At 42.4% G+C, this 20,564-nt stretch overlaps 1 protein-coding gene across 1 annotated transcript in view; it reads right to left on the bottom strand.

The window, feature by feature from the left end:
• LOC115101611 (copine-5-like) overlaps positions 1-20,564 on the bottom strand; it is a 224,865-nt gene that overhangs the window by 35,396 nt on the left and 168,905 nt on the right. Inside the window, exons 10-13 of the mRNA XM_065005191.1 lie at positions 14,905-14,946; positions 13,420-13,495; positions 9,321-9,374; positions 6,018-6,079 (exon numbers count right to left, since the gene is read on the bottom strand). Of these exons, the coding sequence (XP_064861263.1) occupies positions 6,018-6,079; positions 9,321-9,374; positions 13,420-13,495; positions 14,905-14,946 (234 nt within the window). The remainder of the gene's footprint in view (positions 1-6,017; positions 6,080-9,320; positions 9,375-13,419; positions 13,496-14,904; positions 14,947-20,564) is intronic.

Genomic DNA, 20,564 nt, shown 5'->3' with positions numbered 1-20,564 from the left:
TTAACAAGTAGTTTTGCTTCATACCTGTGGTATATTATCACATATACCACAGCTTTCAGCCAATCAGCACCCAGGAGCCAAACTACCCAGTTTACAAAATGAAATAGATCATTTAGGCCTCATCCCCAAAACTGTCCCCCATAGGAGAACACTTTGAGGAACCCTTTTTGGTTCCAGGTAGAACCCCTTTGGTTTCAAGTAGAACCCATCCGGGTTCCATGTAGAACCCTTTTCTACAGAGGGTTCTACATGGAACACAAAAGGGTTATTTCTACCTAGAACCAAAAAGGGTTCTCCTATGGGGACATCCGAAGAACCCTTTTTGAACCCCCTTTTTCTAAGAGTGCAGTGTGTTCATTCAACATGAGATACATTGACTTCCACCCCCATTCCACTGACAACCTTAACCAGAACCAAATGAAAAATCTAATCTGTGGTAAAAAAGGCTATATCATGCCTTTTCACTTAATCCGCAGACTATATTTCGCTCCATCTATTTAAACATTAAATAAAAGACTTAAAATACAACAGAAGTCTTAAATAATCCATTCCTCCAGGCGAGATTTTATTAATTAAAAAAAAGATTTAATTCAAAAAAGAAACATTCAATAAAAGGGTAATGAAAGACGATAACTCTCTCTGAGGCAGTGTGTGTGTGTGTGTGTGTGTGTGTGTGTGTGTGTGTGTGTGTGTGTGTGTGTGTGTGTGTGTGTGTGTGTGTGTGTGTGTGTGTGTGTGTGTGAGAGAGTGTGTGTACGTCTGGCGCAAGTGTGTGTGACTTAATGACCCCTATTATAATCCACATATCACTTCAACATTAATCAAAAACCTATTAAACTCCCAGAATTATCATATGGAATCTGTGGCACCGGGAAAGAGAAATCACCTCTTATCCTCTAAGAGCCCATAAATCATACTAAATTGATCAAAGTCAATATGTGTTTGGTTGCCTGTTAGTACGTGAGTGGTTTTGTGAGTCTAACACACAGGAGACTGAAAGGAATCCAAAGCAACCGTAGTGTCATCAATATCCACTTTAACAGTCTGCTTCTTGTAGTGTAGCGTGGTGAGTCCTATTCACTCACTCACATAGTAAAAGCACAGGATTAGTGGTTGAGTCTTAGATACTAGTGGTCAGCATAGGTAGTCTGAATCCCAAATCAACTCTTGCCTCTACCTCCTAGACACTTAGCGGTAGAGGTACATCTGAGAGGATTGGATAGGTCGAAGCACAATGGTGCCATTTGATAGGCCAGATGGAGTTGTTGTCAGATGGAGTATGTCTGTCTCTTGACAGACATATTTAGTTCTGGGTGCCGAGAGGGATTATCATATTGTGGACACCTGTTCAATCCTTTCAGATCTCTCAAGTCTCTGGGGTAGGGGCTTGATTTGGAATGGTGTGATAAACTGCCTCCTTTTCTTTATGGGTGGATGGATGGAATGTTGGGTGGGTGGATGGAATGTTGGGTGGGTGGGTGTATGGATGGTTGGATGGATGGGTGGAATGTTGGGTGGGTGGGTATGGGTGGGTGGGTGGGTGTGTGGGTGAGTGGGTGAGTGGATGGTTGGGTGGATGGGTAGATGGATGGTTGGGTGGGTGGATGGATGGATGGTTGGGTGGGTGATTATAGTTGGGTGGGTAGGTGTGTGTGTGGGTGGATTAATGTTTGAGTGGGTGGGTGGAAGATGGGTGGGACAGTGAGAGGCCATGAGGGTCACTGGCAGATGCAGGACACAGTCGCCAAACAACCTAACACTGACCAGAACTGACAGTGCAACACAAGGACTGCTACAGAGCTGAAACCAGGACAGCTACCACAGATCCACTGCGAGGAAGCGTTTTCATATAGAGTATGTGACAGGTTGAATGAAGCTTCCCGTTAAAGGCCTAAAACCCACTTCATATTTTATACAGTCGTCACACTCCATACTCCTTACTCCATATTTCATGGTCATTCATCTTAATTCATACATGTTCTGTCAAGGGTTGACAGTAAGAGTCAGACCACCTTGTCTCCTTCGGCAGAGACTCACCCAATGGAGAATTTATATCATTGCATATCTATCAATCAAACCGATTCGCAGGAAGACTGGCGGTTCTAGAAATGGTAATTAGGGCTGTGACAGTCATGAAATGTTGGATCATGATAATTGGCAAGCCAAATGACTGCAGTCTCCGTTCGAATAGAAAAAAGAAAAGAATAAACGTTAAAAGAATGAATCATTTGGATGCACATTTTTGGGGTGTTGCACATGTTCTCCATTTCCTCCTGACTGTATGTGCTGCCATAGAAATGGAACGAATAGAACGCGTGGACTGGATAATAACTAATAATAACCCTGCCTATTTTTACAATTTCTCTTTTTAAAACGTAATTTTAAACCTAACCTTAACCCTAACCACACTGCTTACCTAAAGCCTAACCCTAACCTTAAATTAAGACGAAAATGCTCATTTTTGTTTTCATTAATTTTTACAATATGCCTGTGCTATCTAGTTGAAACTGGACTGGAAGCCATTGTAAGTGCACCCATAGGAGCAAAGCAGGAAATAAAAGCAGGAAGTAAAAGCAGGACATAAAAGCAGGAAGTGAACTCATCAATATGTGCTGTGATTTGTTGATTCAACCCAACTGACATTACAAAAAATACAATCCATTGCATGAACCACATCAGTTAACATCATTTGAATGAACATTCTACATTACCATGGAAATGATTGCATCACAATACCAGGCAGCCATTGTGAGTGTACCCTTGAGTTTACCAGTCAAATCGCCAGGGTTAGAGGTTCCAAGCCCATTTTATTAATGGTTTGCTACATGGTGGGGCTGGCACAATGGTTATGTATGGAAGACCGTCATGAAAATAAAATAATTGTCATAAACGTACAAAAATGTATTAGGGAACGAACAGCTGACTGAAGACGGGAATGCCAGGCATTTGTGCGGTTGAGTTGGTTTCTGCGATAACGTGGCCCCTCAACAACGTGATCAAACTTTGTTGACGCTTGCTGAAACAAGCTACCGCATAAACATTGCAACGTTATGTCACTGGCTGCTTTATGTGAATCTAACAGCAGCTAGGTGTCAGGAGCACAGGTGCTAGCTATAACGTAAATAATCAATCACAATCATCAGTGGGCGTTGAGTGGTGGTGGAGAGAGAGGCTGCTCTCCTCTGTAAAACAACTCTGAAGGTGAGTCTGTGTCTGACAGACAGGCAGAGCATTACAGTTGGCAGCAAGCATACCAAAAGGCACCCTATTCCCTATGTAGTGCACTACTTTGACCAGTGCCCGTAGGGTGTAGTGCACTACTTTGACCAGTGCCCGTAGGGTGTAGTGCACTACTTTGACCAGTGCCCGTAGGGTGTAGTGCACTACTTTGACCAGGGCCCGTAGGGTGTAGTGCAATATAAAAAGGGAACAGGGTGTGTCAGACAGACAGGCAGTACATTACAGTGTTGTCAAGTTGAACTTGTCTACAGCCACAACAGAACAGGAGGAAGTACATTTTTGACCGGGGCCCGTAGGGTGTAGTGCACTACTTTGACCAGGGCCCGTAGGGTGTAGTGCACTACTTTGACCAGGGCCCGTAGAGTGTAGTGCAATACATAAAGGGAACAGGGTGTCTCCGACAGCCAGGCAGCCACAACAGAACAGGAGGGAGTACATTTTTGACCAGTGCACTATATAGAGATTATCGTGCCATTTGAGAAACACATAAAGACATACTTAAAACAGTAATAGGTTTCATTTAGGGTCTTATACATGTCATTTTATCTTTTGATCACATGCCACCTATCACCAATATTTTTTCACATATCACCAATCATAAATTACAGCTCATGGGTTTCTCAGAAACCAATGTGTAAACACTGGCCTAAATCAAACAGACAACTACTATCATTCCTTGTGGACATGCGCACCTGTACAATCATTCTGTTTGGGGTCATGAACAAGCTGTTCGATATCCTTGGCCTCAGCATCCCTGTCTCCCCTCCCTCTCCCTCCTTGATGATCTGTCCATAACAAATACCCCACCTCAATACAGAAATGTTCTATTTGATCCAGGGGCACCCTACTACTATGACTGACTCTGTGAAACAACACATTTCACTGCGCCTATCCGGTGCGTGTGACAGTAAAACATGTATTGTTTTTGTATTACTTTCCCACACAATGAAAAAAAAAAGGATATTACAAAACTGGAAACGATCTTCAATACTGGATCTCCGTACTGGAACAAGGATCTTCCATACTGGATCTCCGTACTGGAACAAGGATCTCCATACTGGATCTCCGTACTGGAACAAGGATCTTCCATACTGGATCTCCGTACTGGAACAAGGATCTCCATACTGGATCTCCGTACTGGAACAAGGATCTTCCATACTGGATCTCCGTACTGGAACAAGGATCTCCATACTGGATCTCCGTACTGGAACAAGGATCTCCATACTGGATCTCCGTACTGGAACAAGGATCTTCCATACTGGAACAAGGATCTCCATACTGGATCTCTGTACTGGAACAAGGATCTTCCATACTGGAACAAGGATCTTCCATACTGGAACAAGGATCTCCTTACTGGATCTCCGTACTGGAACAAGGATCTTCCATACTGGAACAAGGATCTTCCATACTGGAACAAGGATCTTCCATACTGGATCTCCGTACTGGAACAAGGATCTCCATACTGGATCTCCGTACTGGAACAAGGATCTCCATACTGCATTGGCTCAATCTGTTAACTGACCACTTCCCTTAACAGACACAATCGTACTACGACACCTGGTCCCCCGTCCTTCACTTCTAGGATGTTAACTGATACTGCCCTCCCCTAAATATGTCAAAGTAAACTATTGTACTAAATCTGTTTTACGGTTATTACCATTATTATTATTATTATTATTATTATTATAATTACATTTTTACAAGGTAACTATGCAATGTGATGATGCAATCTCCCCACCACCATTGTCATGTTTTGTTTGTCTTGTATCTTCTAAGTTGTATTCCCCTAAATTTTTTAAAAATAAATTACAATTCTATAACACTGCCTGCCTGCCTGCCTGCCTGCCTGCCTGCCTGCCTGCCTGCGTCTATAGTACATGTTCACAAGACATAAAATATATCTCATCTCCTCTCACTAAAGAGTTCAACGGGTATTTCTCAAATCTGTCAGATTCAACACAAAGTGGGCTCACGAGTGGCACAGCAGTCTAAGTCACTGCATCTCAGTGCTAAGAGGCTTAACTGCAGCTTCTGGTTCGAATTCAGGCTGGGAGTACCCATACAACAGTGCACAGTTGGCCCAGTGTCATCTGGCTTAGGCCGTCATGGTAAATAAGAATTTGTTCTTAACTGACTTGCCTAGTAGAATAAAAAAGTGAATTGGAGATTATGCAATGCCTTTGAAGGACAGTAGAAGTTGTCCTTCTGATTTGAGCCTAGTTGCCATGTTTCTGAATATTGAAATATTGTAATGAAGGGCCTCCCGGGTGGCGCAGTGGTTAAGGGCGCTGTACTGCAGCGCCAGCTGTGCCACCAGAGACTGGGTTCGCGCCCAGGCTCTGTCGTAACCGGCCACGACCGGGAGGTCCATGGGGCGATGCACAATTGGTCTAGTGTCGTCCGGGTTAGGGAGGGTTTGGCCGGTAGGAATATCCTTGTCTCATCGCGCACTAGCGACTCCTGTAGCGGGCCGGGCGCAGTGCATGCTAACCAAGGTCGCCAGGTGCACAGTGTTTCCTCCGACACATTGGTGCGGCTGGCTTCCGGGTTGGATGCGCGCTGTGTTAAGAAGCAGTGCGGCTTGGTTGGGTTGTGTATCGGAGGACGCATGACTTTCAACCTTCGTCTCTCTCGAGCCCCTACAGGAGTTGTAGCGATGAGACAAGATAGTAGCTACTAACAATTGGATACCACGAAATGGGGGAGAAAAAGGGGTAAAATTACAAAAACAAAAACAAACAAAAAATACTGTAATCTATACTTCTGGACCAACTCACCCTCCTTTGATGTAGTCCAGGAAGGTGTGTTCTGACTCCACCGTGAAAGACAGCAAAGTCACCTGGGTAAAGATGACATTCAAAACAAGGGTTATTTTCACCACTTAGGTAATCAACACAAACATTATTTATTTACCCAATTAAACAATTGTTCTCAACAGTAGTGTCATCAAGGTAAAAAAAATACATTCAAAACAGTTTACTTTTCTGAAGGTCGCTTACCCACTTAGGTAATCAACACCAAAACAATTTATTTACCAACCACATCAGTAATCAACATAATCCTGGATAAGAGCGTCTGCTAAATGACTTAAATGTAAATGTAAATGTAAATGTAATGTAAATGTAAATGTAATGTAAATGTAAATGTAATGTAAATGTAAAAATGTAAATGTAAATGTAATGTAAATGTAAATGTAAATGTAAATGTAAATGTAATCCCAAATGACCTGTTGAAATATTAAACACATTACTCGTTAACCCCAGGGCCCGAAGGCTAACAAAACCAACTGCCACCCAGGAATGATTCATCTAGGTAGAAGGAGTTTGTTTGATATCAGAGCGGCGCAAGCACGCGCACACACACACACACACACACACACACACACAAACACACAAACACAAACAAACAGATCCATCCATCTCAATGAGTTATGAGAGCAACATGATTGATGACTTGCTCTGTGATTTTAATCATCTAGCCACAGTCATCCTATTGAGGCTCTGCATCCCAAACGGTGTGCGTTTGCCCAGGCAATAATAACAATTCACTGTCTCCTAAACATCAGCCACTGCCTGGGCATGGCAGCCACTCAGTCACTGAAACTGTAGAACAACGGGACATGTGGAAGAGGACTGATTGGACAACAAAACACGGAGGAAGAGTGAAGTTGCAGCAACTCAGGCACTGATTGGACAACACGACATGGAGGAGGAGTGAAGAAGCAGCAACTCAGTCACTGATAGGACGATAGGACACTGATAGGACAAAACACCAGCAGGTGGTGAAGGTAGGAAACAACATCTCCACTCCGCTGATCCTAAACACTGGGGCCCCACAAGGGCGTGTTCTCAGCCCTCTCCTGTACTCCCTGTTCACCCACGACTGCGTGGCCATGCACGCCTCCAACTCAATCATCAAGTTTGCAGACGACACTACAGTGGTAGGCTTGATTACCAACAACGGCGAGACGGCCTACAAGGAGGAGGTGAGGGCCCCTCAGACTGTGGTGTCAGGAAAATAACCTCTCACTCAATGTCAGCAAAACTAAATAAATGATTGTGGACTTCAGGAAACAGCAAAGGGAGCAGCCCCCTATCCACATCGACTGGACAGCAGTGGAGAAGGTGGAAAGTTTTAAGTTCCTCATTGTACATATCACCGACAAACTGAAATGGTCCACGCACACAGACAGTGCGGTGAAGAAGGAGCAACAGCGCCTCTTCAACCTCAGGAGTCTGGAAAAATGTGGCTTGTCACCAAAAACCCTCACTAACTTTTACAGATGCACAACAGAACATCCTGTCGGGTTGCAGGTGTAGAGTAGGTGTGATGGAGAGCATCCTGTCGGGTTGCAGGTGTAGAGTAGGTGTGATGGAGAGCATCCTGTCGGGTTGCAGGTGTAGAGTAGGTGTGATGGAGAGCATCCTGTCGGGTTGCAGGTGTAGAGTAGGTGTGATGGAGAGCATCCTGTCGGGTTGCAGGTGTAGAGTAGGTGTGATGGAGAGCATCCTGTCGGGTTGCAGGTGTAGAGTAGGTGTGATGGAGAGCATCCTGTCGGGTTGTATCACCGCCTGGTACAGTAACTGCTCCTTCCACAACCGCAGGGCTCTCCAGAGGATAGTGAGGTCTGCACAACGGATCACCGGGGGCAAACTACCTGCCCTCCAGGACATCTGCAGCACCCGATGTCATAAGAAAGCTCATAAAGATCATCAAGGACAATAACCACCCGAGCCACTGCCTGTTCACCCTGCTCCAATCCAGAAAGCAAGGTCAGTACAGGTGCATCAGAGCTGGGACCGAGAGATTGAAAAACAGCTTCTATCTCAAGGCCATCCGATTGTTAAACAGCCACCACTAGCACAGAGAGGTGGCTGCCTACCTACCGACTTGATATCATTGGCCACTTAAATAAATGGAACACTAGTCACTTTTTAATAATGTTACTTTAAGAATGTCTACATATCTCGCATTACTCTCATATGTATATACTGTATACCGTATCCTTCACTATCTATTCTTTACTATCTATTGCATCTTAGCCACTCTGTCACTGCTCATCCATATATTTTATACTTACATATTCTCATCCCATTCCTTTACTAGATTGTGTGCATTAGGTTTTGAGGTGGAATGTGTTAGATATTAGGATTTGTTGTGGAATTTGTTAGATATTACCTGTTAGATACTGCTGCACTGTCGGATCTAGAAGCATAAGCATTTCACTACACTCGCAATAACATCTGCTAACCATGTGTACGTGACCAATAACATCTGATTTAATTTGACATGTGGAGGAGGAGTTAAGAAGCAGCAACTCAGTCACTGATAGGACAACAAGACATGTGGAGGAGGAGTTAAGAAGCAGCAACTCAGTCACTGATAGGACAACAAGACATGTGGAGGAGGAGTTAAGAAGCAGCAACTCAGTCACTGATAGGACAACAAGACATGTGGAGGAGGAGTTAAGAAGCAGCAACTCAGTCACTGATAGGACAACAAGACATGTGGAGGAGGAGTTAAGAAGCAGCAACTCAGTCACTGATAGGACAACAAGACATGTGGAGGAGGGGTTAAGAAGCAGCAACTCGGTCACTGATAGGACAACAAGACATGTGGAGGAGGAGTTAAGAAGCAGCAACTCAGTCACTGATAGGACAGTTATCATCTCTATAGACTCTCACCAATTAACTTTGTTTGAGGCCATTACAACTTATTTATCTTCTAGTGATGTTAATTTAGCCTGGTCCCAGATCTGTTTGTGTTTAGTATTGCATGCCAAACATCGCAATGGTCCGTAGGAGTTAGATAGACAGCACATGTAGATCTGGCACCAGGCTAATGTTTATTATTTGGACCATAACGAAACAAAGTATCTATCTTGTCTAGGAATCAGATAACAAACAATTAGCTACAGAAATGAAACCATTGCAATCCTCGTACTACAAACATAACAGTCATTAATGAACACAACAAACAGAGATGATGGGGAAGAAATATCCAGTCGCACCAGGCAAGAAGAGACGTAGATTTTAACCTGGTGTTTTTTTTACAACAACAAAAATGTTCTATTGACTCACCGTCCCAGAGTTGATGTATCTCTTCTTCTTGAACTTCTTCTTGGCGTTCACCACCTAGGATTCCACAGGCACAACATGAACATACATGATAATAATATCACGTAAAAAATGATCCCATTAAATGTCTCCATTCCTCTGGGCCAATAAAGAACATCAGGTATTTTATTTTACCTTTATTTAACTAGGCAAGTCAGTTAAGAACAAATTCTTATTTTCAATGACGGCCTAGGAACAGTGGGTTAACTGCCTGTTCAGGGGCAGAACGACAGATTTGTACCTTGTCAGCTCAGGATATGAACTTGCAATCTTTCGGTTACTAGTCCAACGCTCTAACCACTAGGCTACCCTGCTTCCCCTGTCCCCATCCCCGTCCCTCCATCCCCGTCCCTCCATCCCCATGTTATACTGTAGGTACAGTATATGTAACGGGGCATGTGAACTCAGTCCCATAACGGCAGTGGGTAACGCTGAAATACCAGACCCTCAGGCTTAGTGTAGTACACATGTTATTCCAGACGGATCATTCCTGGGTGTATTACATGTGTGTAATAACGAACGGGACGGAATCCACCAAGGTTTGTGTCTCCGAACGACACGTGTCAATATACATGTGTAAACACACACACACACACACACACACACACACACACACACACACACACACACACACACACACACACACACACACACACACACACACACATACACACACACACACACACACACACACACACACACAGCGAGAAAATGAACTGATTGCAGATGAGGGTGGGGAAGAGAGACACTATAACACTATAACATAACTGAGATCCTTATTGTGTATTCAGCACCTGAGGCCACAGGAAGACGTGTATGATGCAGAAGCTGGTCACAAGAGGATCAAGGTTATGTGAAACATTCCCAGCGCTCATTCTACAGGATCCACACATGGAAACACACAGCGCATGAAGTGCTGAATATCAAGTCAAAGGTAGCATTCCCTTCCCCTGTCTCCATCCGCTCCTTCCACTCCCTCGTCTCTCCCCCAAGGTTCTTCCGAATGATTCTCTATCCTATTTGTCACAGTGTCGTGGTTTTCCCCCATTCCTCTCTATCCTCTCTTTCACAGTGCCACCATTCTTCCCCATTCCTCTCTATCCTATTTGTCACAGTGTCGTGGTTTTCCCTCATTCCTCTCTATCCTCTCTGTCACAGTGCCACCATTCTTCCCCATTCCTCTCTATCCTCTTTGTCACAGAGTTGTGGTTCTCCTCCAGGCCTCTCTATCCTCTCTGTCACAGTGCCACCATTCTTCCCCATTCCTCTCTATCCTCTTTGTCACAGTGTTGTGGTTCTCCTCTAGGCCTCTCTATCCTCTTTGTCACAGTGTGGTGGTTCTCCTCCAGGCCTCTCTATCCTCTTTGTCACAGTGTTGTGGTTCTCCTCCAGGCCTCTCTATCCTCTTTGTCACAGTGTTGTGGTTCTCCTCCAGGCCTCTCTATCCTCTTTGTCACAGTGTTGTGGTTCTCCTCCAGGCCTCTCTATCCTCTTTGTCACAGTGTTGTGGTTCTTCCCCATTCCTCTCTATCCTGTCTGTCACAGTGTTGTGGTTCTCCTCTAGGCCTCTCTATCCTCTTTGTCACAGTGTTGTGGTTCTCCTCCAGGCCTCTCTATCCTCTTTGTCCCAGTGTTGTGGTTCTCCTCCAGGCCTCTCTATCCTCTTTGTCACAGTGTTGTGGTTCTCCCCCATTCCTCTCTATCCTCTTTGTCACAGTGTTGTGGTTCTCCTCCAGGCCTCTCTATCCTCTTTGTCACAGTGTTGTGGTTCTCCTCCAGGCCTCTCTATCCTCTTTGTCACAGTGTTGTGGTTCTCCTCTAGGCCTCTCTATCCTCTCTGTCACAGTGTTGTGGTTCTCCCCCATTCCTCTCTATCCTGTCTGTCACGGTGTTGTGGTTCTCCCCCAGGCATCTCTATCCTCTCTGTCACAATATTGTGGCACCTATATCACTGAGTCAGGGTTCTGACATGGTTCTTTTCCTGGCCTGGCTAAACAAAATAGCCAAATAGCATTAAAGTTTGCTCAGTTTTTTTGTTGATTCTTTCCAATGTGTCAAGTATTTATCTTTTTGTTTTCTCATGATTTGGTTGGGTCTAATTGTGTTGCTGTCCTGGGGCTCTGTGTTGTCTATTTGTGTTTGTGAACAGAGCTTTGTTATGGAATGTTTGGGAATCACTTCCGTAGAATTTAACAAATCTTTTCTGGATTTTGATAAATAGCGGGTATTGGCCTAATTCTGCTCTGCATGCATTATTTGGGTTTTTACATTGTACAGAGGATATTTTTGCAGAATTCTGCATGCAGAATCTCAATTTGGTGTTTGTCCAATTTTGTGAATTATTGGTTGGTGAGCAGACCCCAAACCTCACAACCATAAAGGGCAATGGTTTCTATAACTGATTCAAGTTTTTTTTGACAGATCTTAATTGCTATGTCACATTGTTTGTTCCTTTTGATGGCATAGAAGACACTTCTTGCCTTGTCTCTCAGATTGATCACAGCTTTGCAGAAGCTTCCTATGGTGCTGCGGTTTAGGCTAGGGTATGTATAGTTTTTCTGTGGGCTCTACGGCAATGGAGTCTAGATGGAATTTGTATTTGTGGTCCTGGCAACTGGACCATTTTTGGAACACCATTATTTTTTATCTTACTGAGATTTAATGTCAGTGCCCAGGTCTGACATAATTTGTGCAGAAGATCTAGGTGCTTCTGTAGGCCCTCCTTGGTTGGGGACAGAAGCACCAGATCATCAGCAAACAGTAGACATTTGACTTCAGATTCTAGTAGAGTGAGGCCGGGTGCTGCAGACTGTTCTAGTGCCCTCGCCAATTCATTGATATATATGTTGAAGAGGGTGGGGCTTAAGCTGCATCCCTGTCTCACCCCGTGGCCCCGTGGAAAGAAATGTGTTTTTTGCCAGTTTTAACTGCACAGTTGTTGTTTGTGTACATAGATTTTATAATGTTGTATGTTTTTCCCCCAACACCACTTTCCATCAATTTGTAAAAGCAGACCCTCATGCCAAAATAAGTGAAAAGTGAAATCAAAAAAGTATGAAAAGACCTTGCCTCTTTTTTTGGCATGTTTCTTTGTCAATTAGGGTGTACAAGGTGAATACGTGGTGTGTCGTACGGTAATTCTCTCGCTCCCTTCCCCTATTGGTTAGAGCGTTGGGCCAGTAACCCGAAAGGTTGTTGGAACGAATCCCTGAACTGACAAAGTAAAAATCTGTCGTTCTGCCCCCTGATCAAGGCAGTTATCCCACTGTTCCCCTAGAGCCGAAGACGTGGATGTCGATTATGGCAGCCCCCTGCACCTCTCTGATTCAGAGGGGTGTGGGTTAAATGGGGATGAAACATTTCAGTTGAAAGCATTCAGTTGTACAACTGACTAGGTATCCCCCATTTCCCCTTTCCAATGTCAGGACTTAATGTAACGCGCCAACAGTTTTAATTATCAGGGACCAGCAGTAGACTCAGAGGGCCAATGACTATTATCCTTATATTCACTTCACTGTACAGTACCCTATTCCCTATATAGGGCACTACTTTTGACCTGGGCCAATAAGGATCTGTTCAAAAGTAGTGCACTATGTAGGTTACATAATACGTAACCTAAGTAGGCCTAATACCCATGCAAGGTTGTGGGAGGGAAGTGTAGTCTAGGCCTGGCTCTCTAGCACTGCACTGTAACTTTTCATCTCCTTCTAATCCCTTACATCATCCACTAGGATGTCCAGGTTGCTATATTAGCATAGCCAAACTCAGTGGGGTTCAGTGTGAACCAGGGGAAGTTATGCTAATGCTAGCATAAGGTTGTTTAGACACTAGCACTAATGCTAATATTGTAGTACTGTAATATACTGTATGTCTAGCTAACTGAGTTGCAGAGATATTATGTCAGAATTGCACTTGCTATTCTCCTTCCTCCTACAAGGGCCTGTGGTCTATTTGATATGTTTTTGGTTTGGTTTATTACGTTATTCTCTGTTTTATCTGTATGCCTTTGGGAGACAAATTGGGTGAGTGCCCTGCCTCCCACCCTCCCTACCTCTCCACTCACCTCGTACACATTGAACTGGCTCTGGCCCCGGGACAGGTCTCGGTAGCTGGTGGTGAATTCACCGATGAAGTCATGGCTGGAAGTTAAAGTACACCACAACAACAAAATGTCAGACTGTGTACATAGACATTCCCTCTGGGGTGTAGAAATGTAGAAATATGATGGATGTATTGTGTATTTGCCTCAAAAGAGCAGGAATTAAGCTGCTGAAACACATGACAGTGTTGTAGCAGTGAAACACATAACAGTGTTGTAGCAGTGAAACATGACAGTGTTGTAGCAGTGAAACATGACAGTGTTGTAGCAGTGAAACACATAACAGTGTTGTAGCAGTGAAACATGACAGTGTTGTAGCAGTGAAACACATAACAGTGTTGTAGCAGTGAAACATAACAGTGTTGTAGCAGTGAAACATGACAGTGTTGTAGTAGTGAAACATGACAGTGTTGTAGCAGTGAAACATGACAGTGTTGTAGTAGTGAAACATGACAGTGTTGTAGCAGTGAAACATGACAGTGTTGTAGTAGTGAAACAAATAACAGTGTTGTAGCAGTGAAACAAATAACAGTGTTGTAGCAGTGAAACATGACAGTGTTGTAGCAGTGAAACATGACAGTGTTGTAGCAGTGAAACAAATAACAGTGTTGTAGCAGTGAAACATGACAGTGTTGTAGCAGTGAAACATGACAGTGTTGTAGCAGTGAAACAAATAACAGTGTTGTAGCAGTGAAACATGACAGTGTTGTAGCAGTGAAACATGACAGTGTTGTAGTAGTGAAACATGACAGTGTTGTAGTAGTGAAACATGACAGTGTTGTAGCAGTGAAACAAATAACAGTGTTGTAGCAGTGAATCAAATAACAGTGTTGTAGCAGTGAAACATGACAGTGTTGTAGCAGTGAAACATGACAGTGTTGTAGTAGTGAAACATGACAGTGTTGTAGTAGTGAAACATGACAGTGTTGTAGTAGTGAAACATGACAGTGTTGTAGCAGTGAAACAAATAACAGTGTTGTAGCAGTGAAACATAACAGTGTTGTAGCAGTGAAACATGACAGTGTTGTAGTAGTGAAACATGACAGTGTTGTAGTAGTGAAACATGACAGTGTTGTAGTAGTGAAACATGACAGTGTTGTAGCAGTGAAACATGACAGTGTTGTAGTAGTGAAACATAACAGTGTTGTAGTAGTGAAACATAACAGTGTTGTAGCAGTGAAACAAATAACAGTGTTGTAGCAGTGAAACATAACAGTGTTGTAGTAGTGAAACATGACAGTGTTGTAGCAGTGAAACATAACAGTGTTGTAGCAGTGAAACATGACAGTGTTGTAGCAGTAAAACATAACAGTGTTGTAGCAGTGAAACATGACAGTGTTCATGCACAAATAATTTCTCGTCTGGAAACTAATCAAGTGGAAACATTATTGAGTGTGGGTGTGTGGGGGTGTGTGTATGGGGGTGGGGGGTGGTCTGTAGTGTCCTTACCTTCCATCTCTGTCCCAGTCGTACACCTCTGCCTTGATTGTCCTGAAAAAGAAAACACACCGAAGGATGAGGAATGTGCGTGTGTGTTAGTGTGTGTATATCTGTGTGTGTGTGTGTGTTAGTGTGTGTATATCTGTGTGTGTGTTAGTGTGTGTATAGCTGTGTGTGTGTTAGTGTGTGTATATCTGTGTGTGTGTTAGTGTGTGTATATCTGTGTGTGTGTTAGTGTGTGTATATCTGTGTGTGTGTTAGTGTGTGTATATCTGTGTGTTAGTGTGTGCATATCTGTTTGTGTGTATATCTGTGTGTGTGTTAGTGTTTGTGTATCTGTGTGTGTTAGTGTTTGTGTCTGTGTGTGTGTGTTAGTGTGTGTATATCTGTGTGTGTGTTAGTGTGTGCATATCTGTTTGTGTGTCACAACTTCCGCCGAGGTTGGCTCTCTTGCCCGTTCGGGCGGTGCTCGGCGGTCGTCGTCACCGTCCTACTAGCCACTACCGATCCCTTTTCGTGTATCTGTTGGTTTTGTCTGATTGGTTGCACCTGTGTGTTGTTTAGTTAATTAGTGTCTGTATATAATGTAGGTTGTCCCACCCTTGTTTTGTGCGGGATTGTTTATGTTGTCATTCATTTCGTCTATCGGTGTTTTTGTGTTTCTTATTCTCCGGTTAGTCTGTTATCCTGTGTTGGATAATTTCACCCTGTGTGTGTTTAGGTTGACCGTGTTTGTTTTGTTCACCGGAGAATAAACTTTATATCGCTATCTGCTCTCTGCGCCTGATTCCACCCACCTTGATTAGACGTGACATTGTGTGTATATTTGTGTGTGTGTTAGTGTTTGTGTATCTGTGTGTGTGTTAGTGTGTGTATATCTGTGTGTGTGTTAGTGTGTGCATATCTGTTTGTGTGTATATCTGTGTGTGTGTTAGTGTTTGTGTATCTGTGTGTGTGTTAGTGTTTGTGTATCTCTGTGTGTGTGTTAGTGTGTGTATATCTGTGTGTGTGTTAGTGTGTGTATATCTGTGTGTGTGTTAGTGTGTGTTAGTTCATATATCTACTTTCACTGGACCTCCCCCAGAGTCCTTCAGAGCAGGATTCTGGAATTCTCAAAAAGCTTCAATAGAATGAGTTTTTAGAATTTAAAGGGCCAATCTGAAATTCAAACAACAACAATGTGGCTTCTTGTTTGGTAAACTGAGTGATGGGGCTGGATAAATGAGATTTTGGATTGTGATGGAGTAAGACCGCTGAACTAAGCTCATGAGGCATTTATAAGTTATATTCTTCAATAATAATACACCTTTAAAAAAATAGATGTACCAATCAATTCTAGATTGCCCCTTTAAAATGCCTGAGAGCTGGACTCTTAAAAGACTCTGAGTTTGGTTTCCATAGCAGTGAGACTGGCCATTAAAGCTCATTACGCATTTAGTACCTGATAATTAAATTGATCTTAGCCAGAGCAGTTCACATAACACCCTTGAGACAAATGTTTGTGTGATTGCACATGAAAAGGTTTCAAAAGAGCATTTAAAGGGAGATGGAATTAAAACCAAACCAATCATCGCATCAAGAGAATTTAACATTTTTTTATGAAAAAAAGATGAGTAGATTTAAAAACCACATTAGCTAAATTACATACTTTGAAAATAATAATCAAAGAAACCAATTAAGTCTGAAATGGCATATAGGATTGGAACAGACTCCTTTGTAATTACAATGAATGTGAAGTTTAAATTGAACTTGTGTTAGACATAAAGACACTTACTGCTGCAACACGTACTGCTGCATCACGATGTGAACAAAACACTCAGAAAGTGCACTTCACAAAAATGGATGACAGACTTTAAATCACAATTTAATGGAAAATGTAACATTTGTGAGTGCAGAATGAAGTTTATATCAGAGGAAATAGAGATATAATAGAATGAGTTTCCAAAACTTTTGGGGTGAGTTATTTCCCTCCTCCCACCTGCCAAAGGTAGACAACAACCCCCTAAGGGGGGAACACATCATGATGATAAGAGTTCCCAAAATAAGTAGGAAGAAGTGGAGAACCCAAAATAAGCCCTCTGTGCCCTAGTCAAAGTAGTGCAGTTGGGATGCATCTACTGCCTGGAAGACAGACACATCCTCTCCTCCTCCACATCACTCAGACACATATCATATGGGTTTACCCCACAGGCCCTGTCAATCAACTATCATCACCCAAACCAGGAGGGAGAAAACACTCTGCTTCAGTCTTAACCTGCTATCCCTGTCTGAATGTACACTGAGAGAGAGAGAAAGAGAGAGAGGGGGGGGCAAGTGAGAGAGCGAGGGAGAGAAGAGAGCAGGAGAGACAGCGAGAGAGAGAGAGAAAGGAGAGGGAGGGAGGAGAGAGAGAGGGGGAGAGAGGGACAGAGAGAGAGACCAAGATAGAGACAGAGAGAGAGAGGGACAGAGGGAGAGAGAGAGAGACCCCTGTCCTAACCCTTTGATAGACTTGAGATTAGGCTAGTATCCCTGATGATTCCCTACTGAAGCCAGTTAAAGTCAATTTGATCTCATTTCCCTTCTATGTCAATGTTGAAACCAAGGTGAAACAGAAAACCATCACTACTCAATAATGTGTATAACACAGTGTTACACAGTGACTACATAACACAGCATTACACAGTGACTACATAACACAGTGTTAAACAGTGACTACATAACACAGTGTTACACAGTGACTACATAACACAGTGACTACATAACACAGTGTTACACAGTGACTACATAACACAGTGACTACATAACACAGTGACTACATAACACAGTGTTACACAGTGACTACATAACACAGTGACTACATAACACAGCATTACACAGTGACTACATAACACAGCATTACACAGTGACTACATAACACAGTGACTACATAACACAGTGTTACACAGTGACTACATAACACAGCATTACACAGTGACTACATAACACAGTGACTACATAACACAGTGTTACACAGTGACTACATAACACAGTGTTACACAGTGACTACATAACACAGTGACTACATACTACAGCATTACACAGTGACTACATAACACAGTGACTACATAACACAGTGTTACACAGTGACTACATAACACAGTGTTACACAGTGACTACATAACACAGTGTTACACAGTGACTACATAACACAGCATTACACAGTGACTACATAACACAGTGACTACATAACACAGTGTTACACAGTGACTACATAACACAGTGACTACATAACACAGTGACTACATAACACAGTGTTACACAGTGACTACATAACACAGCATTACACAGTGACTACATAACACAGTGTTACACAGTGACTACATAACACAGCATTACACAGTGACTACATAACACAGTGACTACATAACACAGTGTTACACAGTGACTACATAACACAGTGACTACATAACACAGTGACTACATAACACAGTGTTACACAGTGACTACATAACACAGCATTACACAGTGACTACATAACACAGTGTTACACAGTGACTACATAACACAGCATTACACAGTGACTACATAACACAGTGACTACATAACACAGTGACTACATAACACAGTGTTACACAGTGACTACATAACACAGTGTTACACAGTGACTACATAACACAGCATTACACAGTGACTACATAACACAGTGACTACATACTACAGCATTACACAGTGACTACATAACACAGTGACTACATAACACAGTGACTACATACTACAGCATTACACAGTGACTACATAACACAGTGACTACATAACACAGTGACTACATAACACAGCATTACACAGTGACTACATTACACAGTGACTACATAACACAGTGACTACATAACACAGTGACTACATAACACAGTGACTACATACTACAGCATTACACAGTGACTACATAACACAGCATTACACAGTGACTACATAACACAGTGATAAACAGTGACTACATAACACAGTGTTACACAGTGACTACATAACACAGCATTACACAGTGACTACATAACACAGTGTTACACAGTGACTACATAATACAGCATTACACAGTGACTACATAACACAGTGACTACATAACACAGTGACTACATTACACAGTGACTACATAACACAGTGTTACACAGTGACTACATAACACAGCATTACACAGTGACTACATAACACAGTGATAAACAGTGACTACATAATACAGCATTACACAATGACTACATAACACAGTGTTACACAGTGACTACATAACACAGCATTACACAGTGACTACATAACACAGTGTTACACAGTGACTACATAATACAGCATTACACAATGACTACATAACACAGTGTTACACAGTGACTACATAACACAGCATTACACAGTGACTACATAACACAGTGTTACACAGTGATTACATAACACAGTGTTACACAGTGACTACATAACACAGTGTTACACAGTGATTACATAACACAGTGTTACACAGTGACTACATAACACAGCATTACACAGTGACTACATAATACAGCATTACACAATGACTACATAACACAGTGTTACACAGTGACTACATAACACAGTGTTACACAGTGACTACATAACACAGCATTACACAGTGACTACATAACACAGCATTACACAGTGACTACATAACACAGCATTACACAGTGACTACATAACACAGCATTACACAGTGACTACATAACACAGCATTACACAGTGACTACATAACACAGTGTTACACAGTGACTACATAACACAGTGTTACACAGTGACTACATAACACAGCATTACACAGTGACTACATAACACAGCATTACACAGTGACTACATAACACAGCATTACACAGTGACTACATAACACAGTGACTACATAACACAGCATTACACAGTGACTACATAATACAGCATTACACAGTGACTACATAACACAGCATTACACAGTGACTACATAACACAGTGTTACACAGTGACTACATAATAAAGCATTACATAACACAGCATTACACAGTGACTACATAATAATTACACAATGACTACATTATTACACAGTGACTACATAACACAGTGACTACATAACACAGTGACTACATAACACAGCATTACACAGTGACTACATAATACAGCATTACACAGTGACTACATAACACAGCATTACACAGTGACTACATAATACAGCATTACACAATGACTACATAACACGGCATTACACAGTGACTACATAACACAGTGACTACATAACACAGTGACTACATAACACAGCATTACACAGTGACTACATAACACAGCATTACACAGTGACTACATAACACAGTGTTACACAGTGATTACATAACACAGTGTTACACAGTGACTACATAACACAGTGACTACATACTACAGCATTACACAGTGACTACATAACACAGTGACTACATACTACAGCATTACACAGTGACTACATAATACAGCATTACACAATGACTACATAACACAGTGTTACACAGTGACTACATAACACAGCATTACACAGTGACTACATAACACAGTGTTACACAGTGACTACATAACACAGTGTTACACAGTGACTACATAACACAGCATTACACAGTGACTACATAACACAGTGACTACATAACACAGCATTACACAGTGACTACATAACACAGTGACTACATAACACATTACACAGTGACTACATAACACAGCAT

Source organism: Oncorhynchus nerka, linkage group LG20 (assembly GCF_034236695.1).
Source record: "Oncorhynchus nerka isolate Pitt River linkage group LG20, Oner_Uvic_2.0, whole genome shotgun sequence".
In the NCBI taxonomy this organism is placed as follows: Eukaryota; Metazoa; Chordata; class Actinopteri; order Salmoniformes; family Salmonidae; genus Oncorhynchus; species Oncorhynchus nerka.
This window is presented reverse-complemented; position numbering and strand designations above follow the sequence as displayed.